This window comes from Chanodichthys erythropterus, chromosome 3 (genome assembly GCF_024489055.1).
Source record: "Chanodichthys erythropterus isolate Z2021 chromosome 3, ASM2448905v1, whole genome shotgun sequence".
In the NCBI taxonomy this organism is placed as follows: domain Eukaryota; kingdom Metazoa; phylum Chordata; class Actinopteri; order Cypriniformes; family Xenocyprididae; genus Chanodichthys; species Chanodichthys erythropterus.
In genome coordinates this window covers 49094917-49111232 of record NC_090223.1, presented here as the reverse complement: position 1 = coordinate 49111232, position 16316 = coordinate 49094917, and the positions used below count along the sequence as shown (strand labels likewise).

At 39.0% G+C, this 16316-nt stretch overlaps 1 protein-coding gene across 1 annotated transcript; it reads right to left on the bottom strand.

The window, feature by feature from the left end:
* Positions 1-105: 105 nt before the first annotated feature.
* pglyrp6 (peptidoglycan recognition protein 6) lies at positions 106-15983 on the bottom strand. The gene is given in 10 exon segments (XM_067365346.1): positions 106-216; positions 329-623; positions 1482-1692; positions 3488-4297; positions 5143-5220; positions 13060-13400; positions 13519-13729; positions 14366-14642; positions 14645-15177; positions 15836-15983. Coding segments are annotated over 10 exon segments (2835 nt in total). The 5' UTR covers positions 15900-15983; the 3' UTR covers positions 106-201.
* Between the last annotated feature and the right edge of the window lie 333 nt (positions 15984-16316).

The window sequence follows — 16316 nt, the reverse complement described above, 5'->3', positions numbered from 1 at the left end:
ACTTTGCATTCGACCAAAAGTATTTAAAGCAAATTAGATTTTGCCTTAAATAACTTGATTAAACTGTAAAGTAATGTCTAATAAAAAGTAAATAAAACAACTGATAGGTTTTTGAAAGAAATCATGCATTTATTATGAGCGATACATCATGTACTGTGTTCCAGAGACACAATTAGTTGATCATTGTTGATGCCACAGTCATCAAGGCAAATAGCTCTGTAGGACAAAAACAGAGATATAACTTAACTGTTAAGGCAGCAATACATTCTGAGCAGTCAGAACCCAATAAGATCAATAAATCCCATAAATCTTTTGTTAATCTTTTCACCTGGTAATGCTCCCATGTCTGGATTTGACGGTAGAAGGCGTTTCCTGGGCATTCTGTGGAAGTGGCTTGCCTGTGTCCATACAAGGAGTAAGATGAGGACAGTCGACCCCCGTTTACAGCACAGCTTGTGAAGTCGTACCGCACCATGTTCATCACACTCGTGCTGGGGAGGGTGGAGGTATAATCTCCAATGAAAGAGACACCATAGCCTCTGGAGTTGTACCCGTAAGTGTGGGCACCCACCCAATTCCAGCCGCGGCCTTCGTACAAGTTTCCATCAGAGCCTGCAACAAAACTTCAGGGGGAAGAAAGGGTTAGTTGACCCAAAAATTTTAATTACTTATTCAACCTCGTGTTGTTCCACATCCGTAAGACTTTTTTGTAGGACTTTTGTTCATCTTCAGAACAAACATGAAGATATTTTTAATGAAATCTGAGAGGTTTCTGTCCCTCCATAGAGATCCATTGCAACTACCACTTTCTTGTCTAGAAAGGTCTAGGTCTAGAAAGGTAGGAAAGACATCATTAAAGTACTCCATGTGACTCCAGTGGTTTAACCTCAGTTTTATGAAGCAATGCGAGTGCTTTGTTTGCACACAAAAAAAAAAAAAACATAATTTACCACTTTATTTAAAATAATGTTATCCAAAGCATGTTCACGCAATGTCAGCTCTCGCGTGAACAAAACACGCTAGTGTCGTGATGCTTTCACGAATGCACGCTGCAGATCAATATTTCCATAAATAACATGGTAAATAAAATTTGCAAAAAGCACTCACATGCTTTATAAAACTGAGGTTAAACCACTGGAGTCACATGGAGTACTTTAATGATGTCTTTACTACCCTTCTGGACCTTGAATGTGGTAGTTGCGTTTGGATCTCTATGGAGGGACAGAAAGCTCTCAGATTTCATTAAAAATATCTTCATTTGTGTTCTGAAGACGAATTAAGGTCTTATGGATGTGGAACGACACGAGGATGAGTAATAAATGACAGAAATTTCATTTTTGGGTGAACTATAACCCTTGAATAATGACAGCTAAGAAATTAAATTGCAGTCAGTCTGTACAGCACATGAAAAGCACTTCCAAGGTTTTATGGTATTGAATGTTATCTTAAATTATTTTTATACCCATTGGGACTTTCCTAACCTGTATCCAATGTCAGACCATCCATTGGTTTGCTGGTGGTAGCGCTGCATGGACCGCATGTCACTGGCACATTGCTCAAAGGTGGTGCAAGGCTTGGAGGGTTGATATGTGTGGTGGATGAAAAGGTACGGCACAGGGAGAGACAGATAGGAGGGAGAACCGATGAAAGCTGCAGCACCCCATTGAGACCTGGTAATGATGTTGGGACAGACTTGGGAGGGGGAAAACAGCAATGTGAGAACACAACATTTCTGTTGACAGATTGCAAATTTGTTTATAAAGTGGTTTACTTGGTAATGCATAAATTGTATTATTAAAAATACTTTAAATTTAACAATAAAATAATATAAAATGTAACAGTTAAACCATCTACATCCATCCATCATAAACGTACTCCACACAGCTCCGGGGGGTTAAAAAAGGCCGCCTGAAGCAAATCGATGCGTTTTTGTAAAAAAATATCCATACTTAAGTTATGAAGTAAAATATCTAGTTTCCGCCAGACCACCTTCTGTATTTAACGTATGAAGAAAGTGTAAAACTCTTGCAGTTCAAAGCGCTTACGCTAGGTCCTACACCTTCCCTGTTCAACTTATGGAAAAAGTGTAACTGACGTGATGCCAGTTTACACTTTCTTCGTACGTTGAATATGGAAGGTGGACTGGCGGAAGCTAGATATTTTACATAAAGGTGCAATATGTACGAATTTTGCAGTAAAATATCCAAAAACCACTAGGCCAGTGTTATATATTTTGTTCACTTGAGTACTTACAACATCCCAAATGTTTCCAACTATTTGTAAATAGTGAGAAAATTGCAATTTTAACCAAGGCTCCGGGACGTGTGAGGAGTCGGCTGTCAGTTGTGTCATTGTCCTCGGCTTCCATTATCCACGGTTTCCATTATCCTCGGTTTCCGGTTATATTTTGTAAATACCATGGAAACACCAAAGACGCTTTAATATATTACATGTTTTAGTAGACAAGAGAGCAACTGTTCTGATATATTTATAGACAGAAAACAAATTATTTTTATATAGTTCAACCTGTTTAATCTTATTATTTAAATCTAATTTTCTTGATTTTTTTTTTTTTTTTGTGAGTACCATGCTTTACCATGCCTCAGAGAAAAACACTATTTTGTGAAGTATCTTACATAGCATAATCAGATGCAGCTTTATTTTTAGTAACAGTAATACAGCATTTTCTCCATCATACAATACGTTTTAAAATAAATTGCATGCAATTTATCAACACAAGCAATCCAGTATTTAATATGATTTTCTAAAATCGATCTTACTGCAGTGTGTCTCAAACAAGTGTCTCGCAGAAGCCACCGAGCGAACACACAGAGTTACGTTATAACATCATTTTCAACACACTCAAAAGTATCTAATATGATAAACAGAGCTGTGTTACCTCACTCGAGACCGGAAAAGCTAATAAAAGTCCCGCTGCTCGTGAGGCGTGTGTGGCGCAATCGCTTCAGCATCCTCGCTGATTATTTTGCACCGGCTGTGAGGTGAAGACCACATGTCCCAAGATTCCGCGCTCAAACTTGGCGTCAAGCCATGCCTTTGATTTGAATAGGCCTCTAGTGACCTCTAGCCGAGCGGACAGAAAATTCTACATATTACACCTTTAATCACTTATTAAATATGATTTTTTTTTTTTTTTTTTTACACAGATGCATCGATTCGCTTCAGAAGGCCTTTATTAACCCCCGGAGCCATATGGAGTATGTTTATGATGGATGGATGTGGATGTAAGCACTTTCTTCAGCTCATACTCCCCTGTTCACTGCCATTATAAAGCTTGGATGAGTCAGGATATTTATTAATATTTCTCTGATTGTGTTCATCAGAAAGAAGAAAGTCATATACACCTAGAATGGCTTGAGGGTGAGTAAAACTCAGGGTAATTGTCATTTGAAAGTGAACTAATCCTTTAATTTGTATAACTTAAAATGGTTTACGTCAGTGATAAATAAATAAATGGTTTAATTACCGGTATATACATGGACAAATTCCTCAAACCCCTCGTTCACGACATCATCCAGCCTCTTCCTCTCAGACTCATTTAAGTTACGACGAACTGTTACAGCCTGAACCACTTGGTTTTTCAGCAAAGAGAAGCTGACGAGCTTTTTAAAGTTCATCCTTCGATTTTGACTAATCAGACGGGGCGCTGCGTCCAACCCTGCGGCGTTAAGCTGGTGGCTGTAGTAACTCTTCAGAAGGTCACTCAGTGAAAGCTCACGAAGGTCTGACGTGGCAACTTCTGACCCAAGAATGAGCCCGTCAATACCTCCGATTATTAGGGCGTCTGTTGCCAAGGAGGGCAAACCAGAGAGAGTGTACACTTTTGGGGATTTAATGCTATCCCAGAAACCTTTAGTGCCCAGAGGAATGCTGGATCGCTCATTGTGGGCATGATTGACAAAAGAGGCAACCAGGTTCTCGGTCAGGGTTACAGAGTACAGACTTTGGATGGTCGACTGCAGCCCAGCCTCAAGTCCGAGGAGCATTGGGGCCAACGCCACATTTGAACCATCTAAAGTCAGAACTACACCTTCCTCCTCGCCCAACTGTGATATGCTGTGCTTAATGACCTTGCTTAAGCATGAAATGACTGATGGATCTGTCACAAGGTCGCGTGCATCACTGAGATCCCCGAGGTGATGCTTGATGAGGTTGGTTTCAAAGCCAGCAGCCTTACGTAAACCTTTGACCACATCGAGCATCTGAAGCCCCGGATTCTCAGCTTCAGTTCTCTCCACAGCACTGATGAAGTCATCCATGCGCCTTGTGGTGGTGGCTAAAGAAAACATGGGAATTTCAAATAGTAACAATATTCAACCACAGCTATTATCATGATGAATCAAAGATAAAAAAAATACTGTGAGCTGTGACTTTCAGAACACAAAACTTCCTCCCCAATTCAAAAGGAAATTCCCCAAACTTTTACAGAAAACAAGGAGTAAAATCTGTAACACTTTACAATAAGTTTTCATTTGTTAAATACATTAGCAAACATGAACAAACAATGAACAAAACTTCTACAACATTTGTTAATCTTAGATAATGCTAATTTAAAAATGTACTAATACATTTTTTATAAAACCAAGTTGTATCAGTTAACATTAGTTAATGTGAAGTAACATTAACAAAATGAAGTACTGTATTTTTATTAACATTAACAACATTACTAACAAGAAATATATTGCTCATTGTTAGTTCATGTTAGCTAATGCATTAACTAATGTTAACGAATGGGATGTTATTGTAAAGTGTTTCCTTAAAAACGACTCTTTTTGACATGAGTATTGTGAAACTGACATACCTGAAATTAATGTATTAAACCTGCAATGACGCAGGGCAATATGTTAAGTAACAAAAACATTTCACTCTGTTGCTCAAACAAAGCAAATGTTCAGCTTAAGTAGACTTGGAACATAACCCAAGAGTCAAATAAATGACTTTGTCTGTATTTTTATGGTGCTATTTTTTAAACCAATTTTAGGCCCTATTATTAATAATTAAAAAAAGAAACTCTTCAAAATGGAGACATTCTTCAAAGCTTGGTTCCTGATGAAATAACGTCTTCTGTTTGGAAGAGTATATGACCAGTAAAGTGACTAGAAGATTGAATATATGACTTACCTTCAGTGAAGCCACTGGAAAACACCACAAGCAAAGAAGCAAGCAACCCCAAGTTCAAAGCCATGAGGACAAGATTCTCTGTTCAGGTAAAATGTATGTGTGTCTACCTGCACCTCAAACGCATTATAAATACATGCTAATGCTTATGTAAGTATGTACTGATTAACTGCTTTCCAAAATAAAGGTCGATTAAGGCTTGAGAAAGTGACAGCTGCTCTCAGTATGCCACAGGTAAACTGGCCAAAACTCATGATAAAGAAAGAAATATGTCAAGAATCTGTATTTCTTAATGGACTTAACAAACAAGGTGTATTATGCACTATTGTAAAAATAAAGATTCCAAAAGGTATTTGTATACAGTGCTTAACAATTTTATTAGACCATCTGTCAAAAACTTGTTTAAAACTAAAAATTTATTTATTAAGCAAATAACAAACTGAAACAACTTAATGGTCTTTATTCACATGTAATAACCAGAAAATTATATATTTTATTTTTATTCCTTGATAACAGCTTGTTTTCTTGCTGGAGTTTTTATTTACTTTTCCACAGTTGTTACTGACTTGCTTTTGATTAAACTTATCTTTGAATCTATTAAATCCCAATAATAATTATATTTTAGCATTATAAACACTATACTGTGACTAAAGAGCTTACACACACTGGTGTGGATTAACCATTAGAGAAACATAAAAAATGATTTTGGTAATCAATACGATTAGTTTAGGACAGCTGTGGCACAAACCTTACAATGGGTGGTGGTCTAATAAATTGGTTAAAGGGTTAGTTCACCCAAAGATGAAAATTATGTAATTTATTACTCACCCTTATGTCGTTCTACACCCATAAGACCTTCGTTCATCTTCAGAACACAAATTAAGATATTTTTGATGAAATCTGATGGCTCAGTTAGGCCTCTATTGCATGCAAGATAATTGACACTTTCAGATGCCCAGAAAGCTACTAAAACATGTTTAAAACAGTTCATGTGACTACAGTGGTTCAACCTTTATATTATAAAGTGACAAGAATACTTTTTGTGTGTCAAAAAAACAAAATAATGACTTTTCAACAATATCTAGTGATGGCCGATTTCAAAACACTGCTTTGAAGCTTTACAAATCTTTTGTTTTGAATCAGTGGTTCGGAGCACCAAAGTCATGTGATTTCAGTAAACGAGGCTTCGTTACGTCATAAGTGTTTCAAAATTTCAGTAGTTCAGGTGATTTTGGCAGTTTGATACACAATCAGAAACATTTTAATAATCCTTTTACCACTAAAGAACCTTTTGTGGAATGGAAAGCTTCCCACAATTTTTGCTTTCTGTTTATTTTAATTCATTAAAATGAGCTAAAGAAACACTATTGTTGAATATTTTGTAACCACTTAATTTCATTGTATTAAATCAGCCTAATATATTTAAAACTGAAGTCTACTTAATTATTTTATGTTAAAAAACTACATGAATCACTTTTGTTGACATAACTAACAGGGCAGTGGATCTGTAGATCCCAGTATGCTTTACAAGGAAGTGCATTAGGAGGGTACATTTAGGCATTAAGTGTTATTTCGGTAAAGGGAAATACATTTTAGTGTTCCATGTTGGACATGTAGAGGAGAAAAAATGAATCTGTGGCTGCGCACCTGTGTCTGCCCACTCCGTTTGGATGGAAGGCTAAAGTCACTCACCCAACCAAGCCCTGCAGTACCACTTCAGCCCTCTCCAGTTGGGCCTATGCGTCAGCTGGGCAAGCGGGCTCCGCCCTTCACACCATGGCAGTCCTCCAGGTTTTTCAGGCCAAAGTCTTCCTGTATATGGACGAGTCAGACCCAGACACAATCAGGGACCTGCGCAGCAATACAGATCTGGCCCTGTGCACCACATAGACCACCGCTCAGGCTATCAGCAGAGCCATGGCCAGTTTAGTGGTATTGGAATGCCATGTATGGCTCAACTTGACAGAGATCAAGGACACAAACAAGGCTGCCTTCTTCGACTTCCCCAGTCTTCACCACTGGTCTCTTCAGCCCTGCGGTAGACAGTTTTGCCAAGTGTTTCATTCCCATTCCAAAAGGAATGATTTGGCACCCCCAACCGAGTTGTGGGCCCTCCATGTATGGCCCATTGACAGGAACTCATGGACCTAATTTATATTTCAAAATGTATTTAATTGAGGTATTATATATAGTTGGTCCATTACCAGCACAGCGGTAAAAACTGCCACTGTCAAAGCCCTAGTAGAAACAGCATGTGCTTTGTGTCTGCGGTCGATATGTAGTTTCTGTTTATGTCTGTATGTCAGTTCTTTCTATTTCAGCTTTTCCAAATCTGCACACTTTGGACTGAGCTGAGACGGGATCACAGGAACTAGTGTCCTTATTTTCCTTCCCAAGAGGAGCTTGGCAGGACTGTAACATTGGCAAGAGGGGCTGTTGGGTATGCCATAAGCACAAGGTAGGGATCACTTGACTTTTTGAGGAGGTTCTTGACTGTCCTCACAGCTCACTCCACCTTGCTGTTGCTCTATGGAAAATGAGGACTCAACGTCACATGGTTGAATCCCCAGTCCTGTGCAAACACATGGAAATGCTCTGAAGCAAAATGTGGCCTATTGTCCAAGCGTACCACCTCTGGAATTCCATGATGTGCAAATATGGATATGAAGTGTTCAACTACAGCTTCCGAAGTCATTGACATCAGTTTAACAACCTCAGAGAACCTAGAAAAGTAGGTTACAATGACCAAGTACAGCTTGTTGTCTTTTGAAACAGATATGCTCCTACTGTGGACCACAGCCTTGTCAGAAATAGTAGGCAGCATTGTTTCTCTGAGATTTGTTCTCTCATGTGTACGTGTCACAATTCTCAGTCATTTTTGTTAGCTCTTTACTGAGACCTGGCCCCCAAACTGGCTGTGCCCTGCACTTTGTTATGCCAAGATGTCCTTCGTGCAGTTTCTTCAGTATCTCAACTCGGAGTGACTTTGGAATGACAATCCTGATCCCATTCAGTAATAGTCCATTTGGCACAGAAAGTTCTCCTGAGAATGACAAGTAAGGCTTGAGAGCTTTGTCAATGGAGAATTTATTTGGCCATCCTTCCACACAGAATTTCTTTAGATGCTGAAGTATGAAATCATTGTCATGGTGTTCTTGGATCTGAACCATTTTTCTGTAGCTGGTAGACTTGCCATGATGGAGTCTGCATATAGATCGATGTCTTCTTTAGAAAGCTTTTCTGCTGCACTGTTTATGGGAGCTCTAGATAACACAAACTTTTCCCAATAAGAAACTTAGCAAACCTCTCACAGGCCCATGTGGAGGCTATTGCCTCCTCCTCTATTTGTGCGTATCGCTGCTTTGTATTACTGAGAGCCTTTGAAGCATGTGCCATGGGTTTTCAAATGTTGTCTTCTTACTTTTGAAGGAGAACAGCTCTCAGCCCATATGAAGAGGCATCCGCAGAAACAACTCTATCCTTGTTAGTATCATAAAGCACCAAACCTGGAAGTGTTGTCAGTTCCTCTTTGATTTTCTCAAAGGCCTCTTGCTGATGTGACCCCCAGTCCCTCAATAAGTCTATAAGCGTGTTTTCTGTCAGATACATTTACATTTACATTTGCATTTAGTCATTTAGCAGACGCTTTTATCCAAAGCGACTTACAAATGAGAGTAGTAGAATCAATTAAATCAACATGAGAACAACAGTATGTAAGTGCTGAGTGAAGTCACAGTTATGTCAGTAAAGTGCTCATAGCGAATTTTTTTTTTTTTTTTTTTTAAATAAATAAATAAATAAATACACAGATAGGAGAAGAATATTAGTCAAGGTAAGTGCTACTACTACTGGGTCAAGTGCTGACGAAAAAGATACGTCTTTAGCATTTTTTTGAAAATGGCTAGAGACTCAGCTGCTCGGATAGAGCGTGGTAGGTCATTCCACCAGCCAGGAACAGTCCCGGAGAAGGTCCGTGAGAGTGATTTTGTGCCCCTATGTGATGGCACCACAAGGCGCCGTTCACTTGCAGAACGCAGGTTTCTGGAGGGCGCGTAAGTCTGAAGTAGTGAGTTAAGGTATAGCGGTGCAGAGCCAGCTGTCGTTCTGTAAGCAAACATCAGAGCCTTGAATTGGATGCGAGCAGCTACTGGCAGCCAGTGCAGACTGATGAAGAGAGGAGTGACGTGCGCTCTCTTCGGTTCGTTGAAGACCAGTCTTGCTGCAGCATTTTGGATCAGTTGTAGAGGCTTGATAGTGCATGCTGGAAGGCCAGCCAAGAGAGCATTACAGTAGTCCAGTCTGGATAGAACAAGAGCTTGGACAAGAATTTGTGTGGAATGTTCAGATAGGAAGGGTCTAATCTTCCTGATGTTGTACAAGGCAAATCTGCAGGACCGGGTCGTTGCTGCAACATGATCTGTGAAGGTTAGACCAGATGTGGTAAAAGATTTACCAAAACTGACCATTCCCACGTTTCATGGCTTTTATCACCTCCACCTTATCTGGGTCTGCACTCACCCCTGATGCCTTGATGATTTGTCCAAAAAACTTGATTTTCATCTTGGAAACATTTGCCAGTGAGTGTGACTCCTGCTTCTTGAGTCTTGAGAGCACCCTTCGCAGCCTCTAGTCGTGACTCGTGTTCATTCTGAATAGACCCCCAGACGAGCACATCATCCATTTGACAAACAACACCTACTAGTTCCTCAATAATTCTTGACATGTGTTTTTGGAAGTGATCTGGTGCAGAAGAGATTCCAAAGCATAAAAGGTTATAACAGTATTGACCAAATGGAGTTATAAAGGTGGTGAGTAAAGAGGATTCCTTTGAAAGTTGAATCCGCCACAGCCAGCATCGGCTTCGACCTTAGAAAACACTTTGGCTCCTGCAAGATGTCCTAATGTGTTCTCCACAGAAGGGAGGAATTGTTTTTCCCACTTTACTGATTTGTTCAGTTCTGTGAGATCTGTGCAAATTCTCACTTTATCTGTCTGCTTTGGCACCATGACCATGGAAGCACACCCACCATTCCATTGGCTCCTCAATCTTTGAAATTACCCCCTGCTGTTCCATTTGCTTTAATTCTTCCTTCATCTTTGGCAAGATAGGGAGGGAAATGCACCTAGGGACCCCCCATCACTGCACATTTTGCATGTCACCCTCATCTAAAACACCTGATTCAAGTCATCAGCTAATTAGTAGAGACTGCAGGAGTTGAATTGGGTGTTTTAGATGAGGGAGACATGGTTTGAGAACCACTGGCTTAACACACCAACAAGTGATATTTCATCGGAAGTTTTCCAGCAGCAGAGGTTCTAAAGAACACTCCATGCATAAAGTCCATTCAAGGTCAAGTTGTAATTGTTCTGACAGCTTTTTGTCTGTCAGACCAATGACAGAATCTCATCGTGCAAATCTTTTTATCCACAGTGCTTGGCAGTTCCATTATAAAGTGATCCACAGGCTCGCCCACTTCTTGCTGCCACTCAAGGGCCTCAAGTTATAACTATTGTAACTTCCTCAACAATGACTGTGTCAAGCTAACATCACAAGTTCATTGTAATTTCTTCATTCAACATGGAAAACATCAATTGTAACTTCGACACCATCGTCCACTGAACCATCAAGACTTTCGGTTACACTATTTTACAGTGCCATAATTACATTGTAATTTCTCATATAAGTACTGAGTACTATTAATTAACTACATGTACTCACTATAGAGTTAGTTAGGGTTAGTTGCTTGTAATTATGCATAATTTACTATCATTATTATAGTAAGTACATGTAGTAACATGTAACTGTGGCACTGCAAAATAAAGTGTTACCAGATTTTCTACTGATAATGCATATCTGCATGCTTGTTCAATGACTAAAGCTGGGTGCACACTGTACGATTTATAATAGTCCTTTATGATTGTTGCTTGTCAGACTGTATGAACATGATCCTCATGTTACACTGTGGGATCTCAGCTGTCCTACATGTCAGACTGTACGACAGTCAAGACACGTTAAAGGAACACTCCACTTTTTTTGAAAATAGGCTCATTGTCCAACTCCCCTAGAGTTAAACAGTTGAGTTTTACCGTTTTCGAATCCATTCAGCCGATCTCCGGTTCTGGCGGTATCATTTTTAGCATAGCTTAGCATAGTTCATTGAATCTGATTAGACCGTTAACATCGCGCTTAAAAATGACCAAAGAGTTTTGATATTTTTCCTATTTAAAACTTGACTCTTCTGTAGTTAAATCGTGTACTAAGAACGACGGAAAATGAAAATTTGCGATTTTCTAGGCTGATATGGCTAGGAACTATACTCTCATTCAGGCGTAATAATCAAGGAACTTTGCTGCCGTTCCATGGCTGCAGCAGTGCAATGATATTACACAGCACCCTTGAGCCCCTGCTTGCACAGGGAACGTGCCTTGCAACCATGGAGACGTATGTGAGAGACGCTGCGTAATATTATTGCACTGCTGCAGCCATGATACGGCAGCAAAGTTCCTTGATTATTACGCCTGAATGAGAGTATAGTTCCTAGCCATATCAGCCTAGAAAATCGCAAATTTTCATTTTCTGTCGGTCTTAGTACACGATTTAACTACAGAAGAGTCAAGTTTTAAATAGGAAAAATATCAAAACTCTTTGGTCATTTTTAAGCGCGATGCTAACGGTCTAATCAGATTCAATGAACTATGCTAAGCTATGCTAAAAGTGGTACCGCCAGAACCGGAGATCGGCTGAATGGATTCGAAAACGGTAAAACTCAACTGTTTAACTCTAGGGGAGTTGGAAAATGACCCTTTTTTCAAAAAAAGTGGAGTGTTCCTTTAAAAATGGATGCGCGCTTGAAACATCATCAACCCACACACATTCGGTGACAGTGAGCTGCATTACTCTCAGGACTGAAATGGTGGCTAACAGAGAAATCTCTAGCGTAAATTTTAACTTTGATCTTAAAAAAACGAAGACAATTTGACATTTGTCGACGGAGAAGTCACACTGCAGGACTGTGTGCCAAATCTTTTGACAGTAAAATTTGATTGCAACGGTCATTAATCGGCTGTTGGTGAACATGTCAAACCAGCGATCAAAGACTACAGATTTTTGTCTAGGATTATAGGAATCTTTTAGGATTCTCAAAATTTGTCTCAGACGACCAAATCGTGGTCAAAATTGTACAGTGTACACCCGCCTTAAAGGGATACTCCACCGTTTTTTCATATTAAACTATGTTATTCCCTTAACTAAGACGAGTTGATACATACCTCTCTCGTCTCAGTGCGTGCACTAAATCCCTCTGTCTTGCGGCGAAACTTTGTTAGCCCAGTTCATTTAATATGGGCCAAGCAGAGAAGCTACCAAACACCTCCACGTTTTCCCTATTTAAATACAGTTACTTGAGTAGTGTAACTCGACCTAGGACGGTGACACAAAACAAAACGTTGCGCTTTTCTAAGCGTGTAAAATGGATAACTATATTGTATGGCGGAATACCATAGCAAGTGCTCGGGAGCACTTTGACTTGGCGCAGTAATATCTTCACTCGTGAAAAGTCCTCTCACCGGCCCCCGCTCCCTCTCCTTCTCCCTCTCATTTCCGTCAATAGAACCAACGTGACTTTTACAGGAGAGGGAGCGGGGGAAGATATTGAAGATATTACTGTGCCAAGTCAAAGTGCTCCCGAGCACTTGCTATGAGACGAGAGAGGTATGTATCATCTCGTCTTAGTTAAGGGAATAACATAGTTTAATATGAAAAAACGGTGGAGTATCCCTTTAAGGCACTGCAAATATTGTACATTTAACAGAGGTTTTAGTGTAAGCGGTGGACCCCTTGTTAAGAAGGGGATTTGTATAAGAAAATGATAGTTCTGTTCAAATGGCAAAATTGCTCTTTTCATATCTTAATTTCAGAACCCAATAAGATCAATAAATCCCATAAATCTTTTGTTAATCTTTTCACCTGGTAATGCTCCCATGTCTGGATTTGACGGTAGAAGGCGTTTCCTGGGCATTCTGTGGAAGTGGCTTGCCTGTGTCCATACAAGGAGTAAGATGAGGACAGTCGACCCCCGTTTACAGCACAGCTTGTGAAGTCGTACCGCACCATGTTCATCACACTCGTGCTGGGGAGGGTGGAGGTAAAATCTCCAATGAAAGAGACACCATAGCCTCTGGAGTTGTACCCGTAAGTGTGGGCACCCACCCAATTCCAGCCGCGGCCTTCGTACAAGTTTCCATCAGAGCCTGCAACAAAACTTCAGGGGGACAAACAATGATAGTTATAAGAAATTAAATTCCAATCAGTCTGTACAGCACATGAAAAGCATTTCCAAGGGTTTATTGCACAGTGTTATTTTATACTCACTTTGTAACCTGTATCCAATGTCAGACCATCCATTGGTTTGCTGGTGGTAGCGCTGCATGGACCGCATGTCACTGGCACATTGCTCAAAGGTGGTACAAGGCTTGGAAGGTTGATATGTGTGGTGGATGAAAAGGTACGGCACAGGGAGAGACAGATAGGAGGGAGAACCGATGAAAGCTGCAGCACCCCATTGAGACCTGGTAATGATGTTGGGACAGACTTGGGAGGGGGAAAACAGCAATGTGAGAACACAACATTTCTGTTGACAGATTGCAAATTTGTCACAATTAAAGGGGTTTACTTGGTAAATGGTATTTTTAAAATATTTCTAATTCAGCAATAAAAGAATATAAAATGTAACAGTTAAAATGGTAAAATAGGTCAGCTTTAAATTAGTAATTAAAAACAAAAAAGTAAAATATATATATATATATATATATATATATATATATATATATATATATATATATATATATATATATATAAATATATATAGTAGGAAAATAGATTTATATGAATATATTACATATTTAAAATATTTAAATAAGTAAACAAAACAGCCTGTATGTTAACATCAGTAATAGATAAATTGGTTTAGTAACTCGAGTTATATTAAAAATGAAATAGTTATGTTTATTAAGAAATTTATTTTTATTAATATAAAAAATGTAGTTAAAAATAGAAAAAAATAGTAAAAGTCTTACCAATCTTAAACATTTTATTATTATTTTTTTAAATAGTCAAAATAAGGATGTATTAATATAAATATACAGTATATTTAAAAATATAAATTTTAATAACTAATCAGTATGAAATTGTTTATGTCAGTGATAAATAAATAAATGGTTTAATTACCGGCATATACATGGACAAATTCCTCAAACCCCTCGTTCACGACATCATCCAGCCTCTTCCTCTCAGACTCATTTAAGTTACGACGAACTGTTACAGCCTGAACCACTTGGTTTTTCAGCAAAGAGAAGCTGACGAGCTTTTTAAAGTTCATCCTTCGATTTTGACTAATCAGACGGGGCGCTGCGTCCAACCCTGCGGCGTTAAGCTGGTGGCTGTAGTAACTCTTCAGAAGGTCACTCAGTGAAAGCTCACAAAGGTCTGACGTGGCAACCTCTGACAACCAAGAATGAGCCCATCAATACCTCCGATTATTAGGGCGTCTGTTGCCAAGGAGGGCAAACCAGAGAGAGTGTACACTTTTGGGGATTTAATGCTATCCCAGAAACCTTTAGTGCCCAGAGGAATGCTGGATCGCTCATTGTGGGCATGATGGACAAAAGAGGCAACCAGGTTCTCGGTCAGGGTTACAGAGTACAGACTTTGGATGGTCGACTGCAGCCCAGCCTCAAATCCGAGGAGCATTGGGGCCAACGCCACATTTGAACCATCTAAAGTCAGAACTACACCTTCCTCCTCGCCCAACTGTGATATGCTGTGCTTAATGACCTTGCTTAAGTATGAAATGACTGATGGATCTGTCACAAGGTCGCGTGCATCACTGAGATCCCCGAGGTGTCGCTTGATGAGGTTGGTTTCAAAGCCAGCAGCCTTACGTAAACCTTTGACCACATCGAGCATCTGAAGCCCCGGATTCTCAGCTTCAGTTCTCTCCACAGCACTGATGAAGTCATCCATGCGCCTTGTGGTGGTGGCTAAAGAAAACATGGGGAGAAAAAAATACAATTTTATTAATGCAACCACAGCTATTAAAGGAGTCAAATAATAAGAAATCATTGTATAGTTTCAGACCCCAAAACTTCACAACCCAAAACAAATACTCTAAACATTTAGTGAAACCAAAAAAGAAAACACTTACAATGAGATTTATTTAGTTAACATGAGCTAACTACAGGTAGTTAACTACACTAGTAAACTTGAACAAACAATAAATATACTCTACAGCACTTGTTAATCTTAATTAAAGCTAATTTAACAATTTAATACATTTTTAAAACTAAAGTCCCTGGTGTGAAACGTGCGATGATGCAGGGAAATAAAGTAAATAAATACATGTCTACAAGTCTGTTCCTCAAACAAAGTTATCCTATTGCTTCAACAGTCTTAGAAAATAAATGAAAGAGTCACAAATACTTTTTACTGTAACTTTGTGGTGTTTTTTTTTTTTTTTTAATTTTTGGCCTTATGGAGACATTCTTCAGTGTCATTCATGACAAAAGAAAGTCATTGTGTTTGGAATGACAAGAATGGTGATAAATGTCCTTTTTGAGTTAACAAACCCTTTAAAAAACTTTTATAATATATCTACAGCCTGTACACACAGATGAAGAGAAGATTGAATATATGACTTACCTTCAGTGAAGCCACTGGAAAACACCACAAGCAAAGAAGCAAGCAACCCCAAGTTCAAAGCCATGAGGACAAGATTCTCTGTTCAGGTAAAATGTATGTGTGTCTACCTGCACCTCAAACGCATTATAAATACATGCTAATGCTTATGTAAGTATGTACTGATTAACTGCTTTCCAAAATAAAGGTCGATTAAGGCTTGAGAAAGTGACAGCTGACTTTAGTATGCTCCAGATAAACCGGACAAAACAAATGATAAAGAAAGATGTCAAGAATCTTACTATCTTAATGAGCGTAACAAAAAAGTTGTATTATGCACTTTTAAAAATAAAGATTCCAAAAGGAGGTTTTCACAGTGATTCATCCATAGAAGAACCATTCTGGGTTCCAGAAAACTGTTCTCAAATACATTTTTTTCTTAGTGTGAAGAACATTTAAAGTATTAGTCCACTTTTAAATAAAATTTTCCTGATAATTTACACAC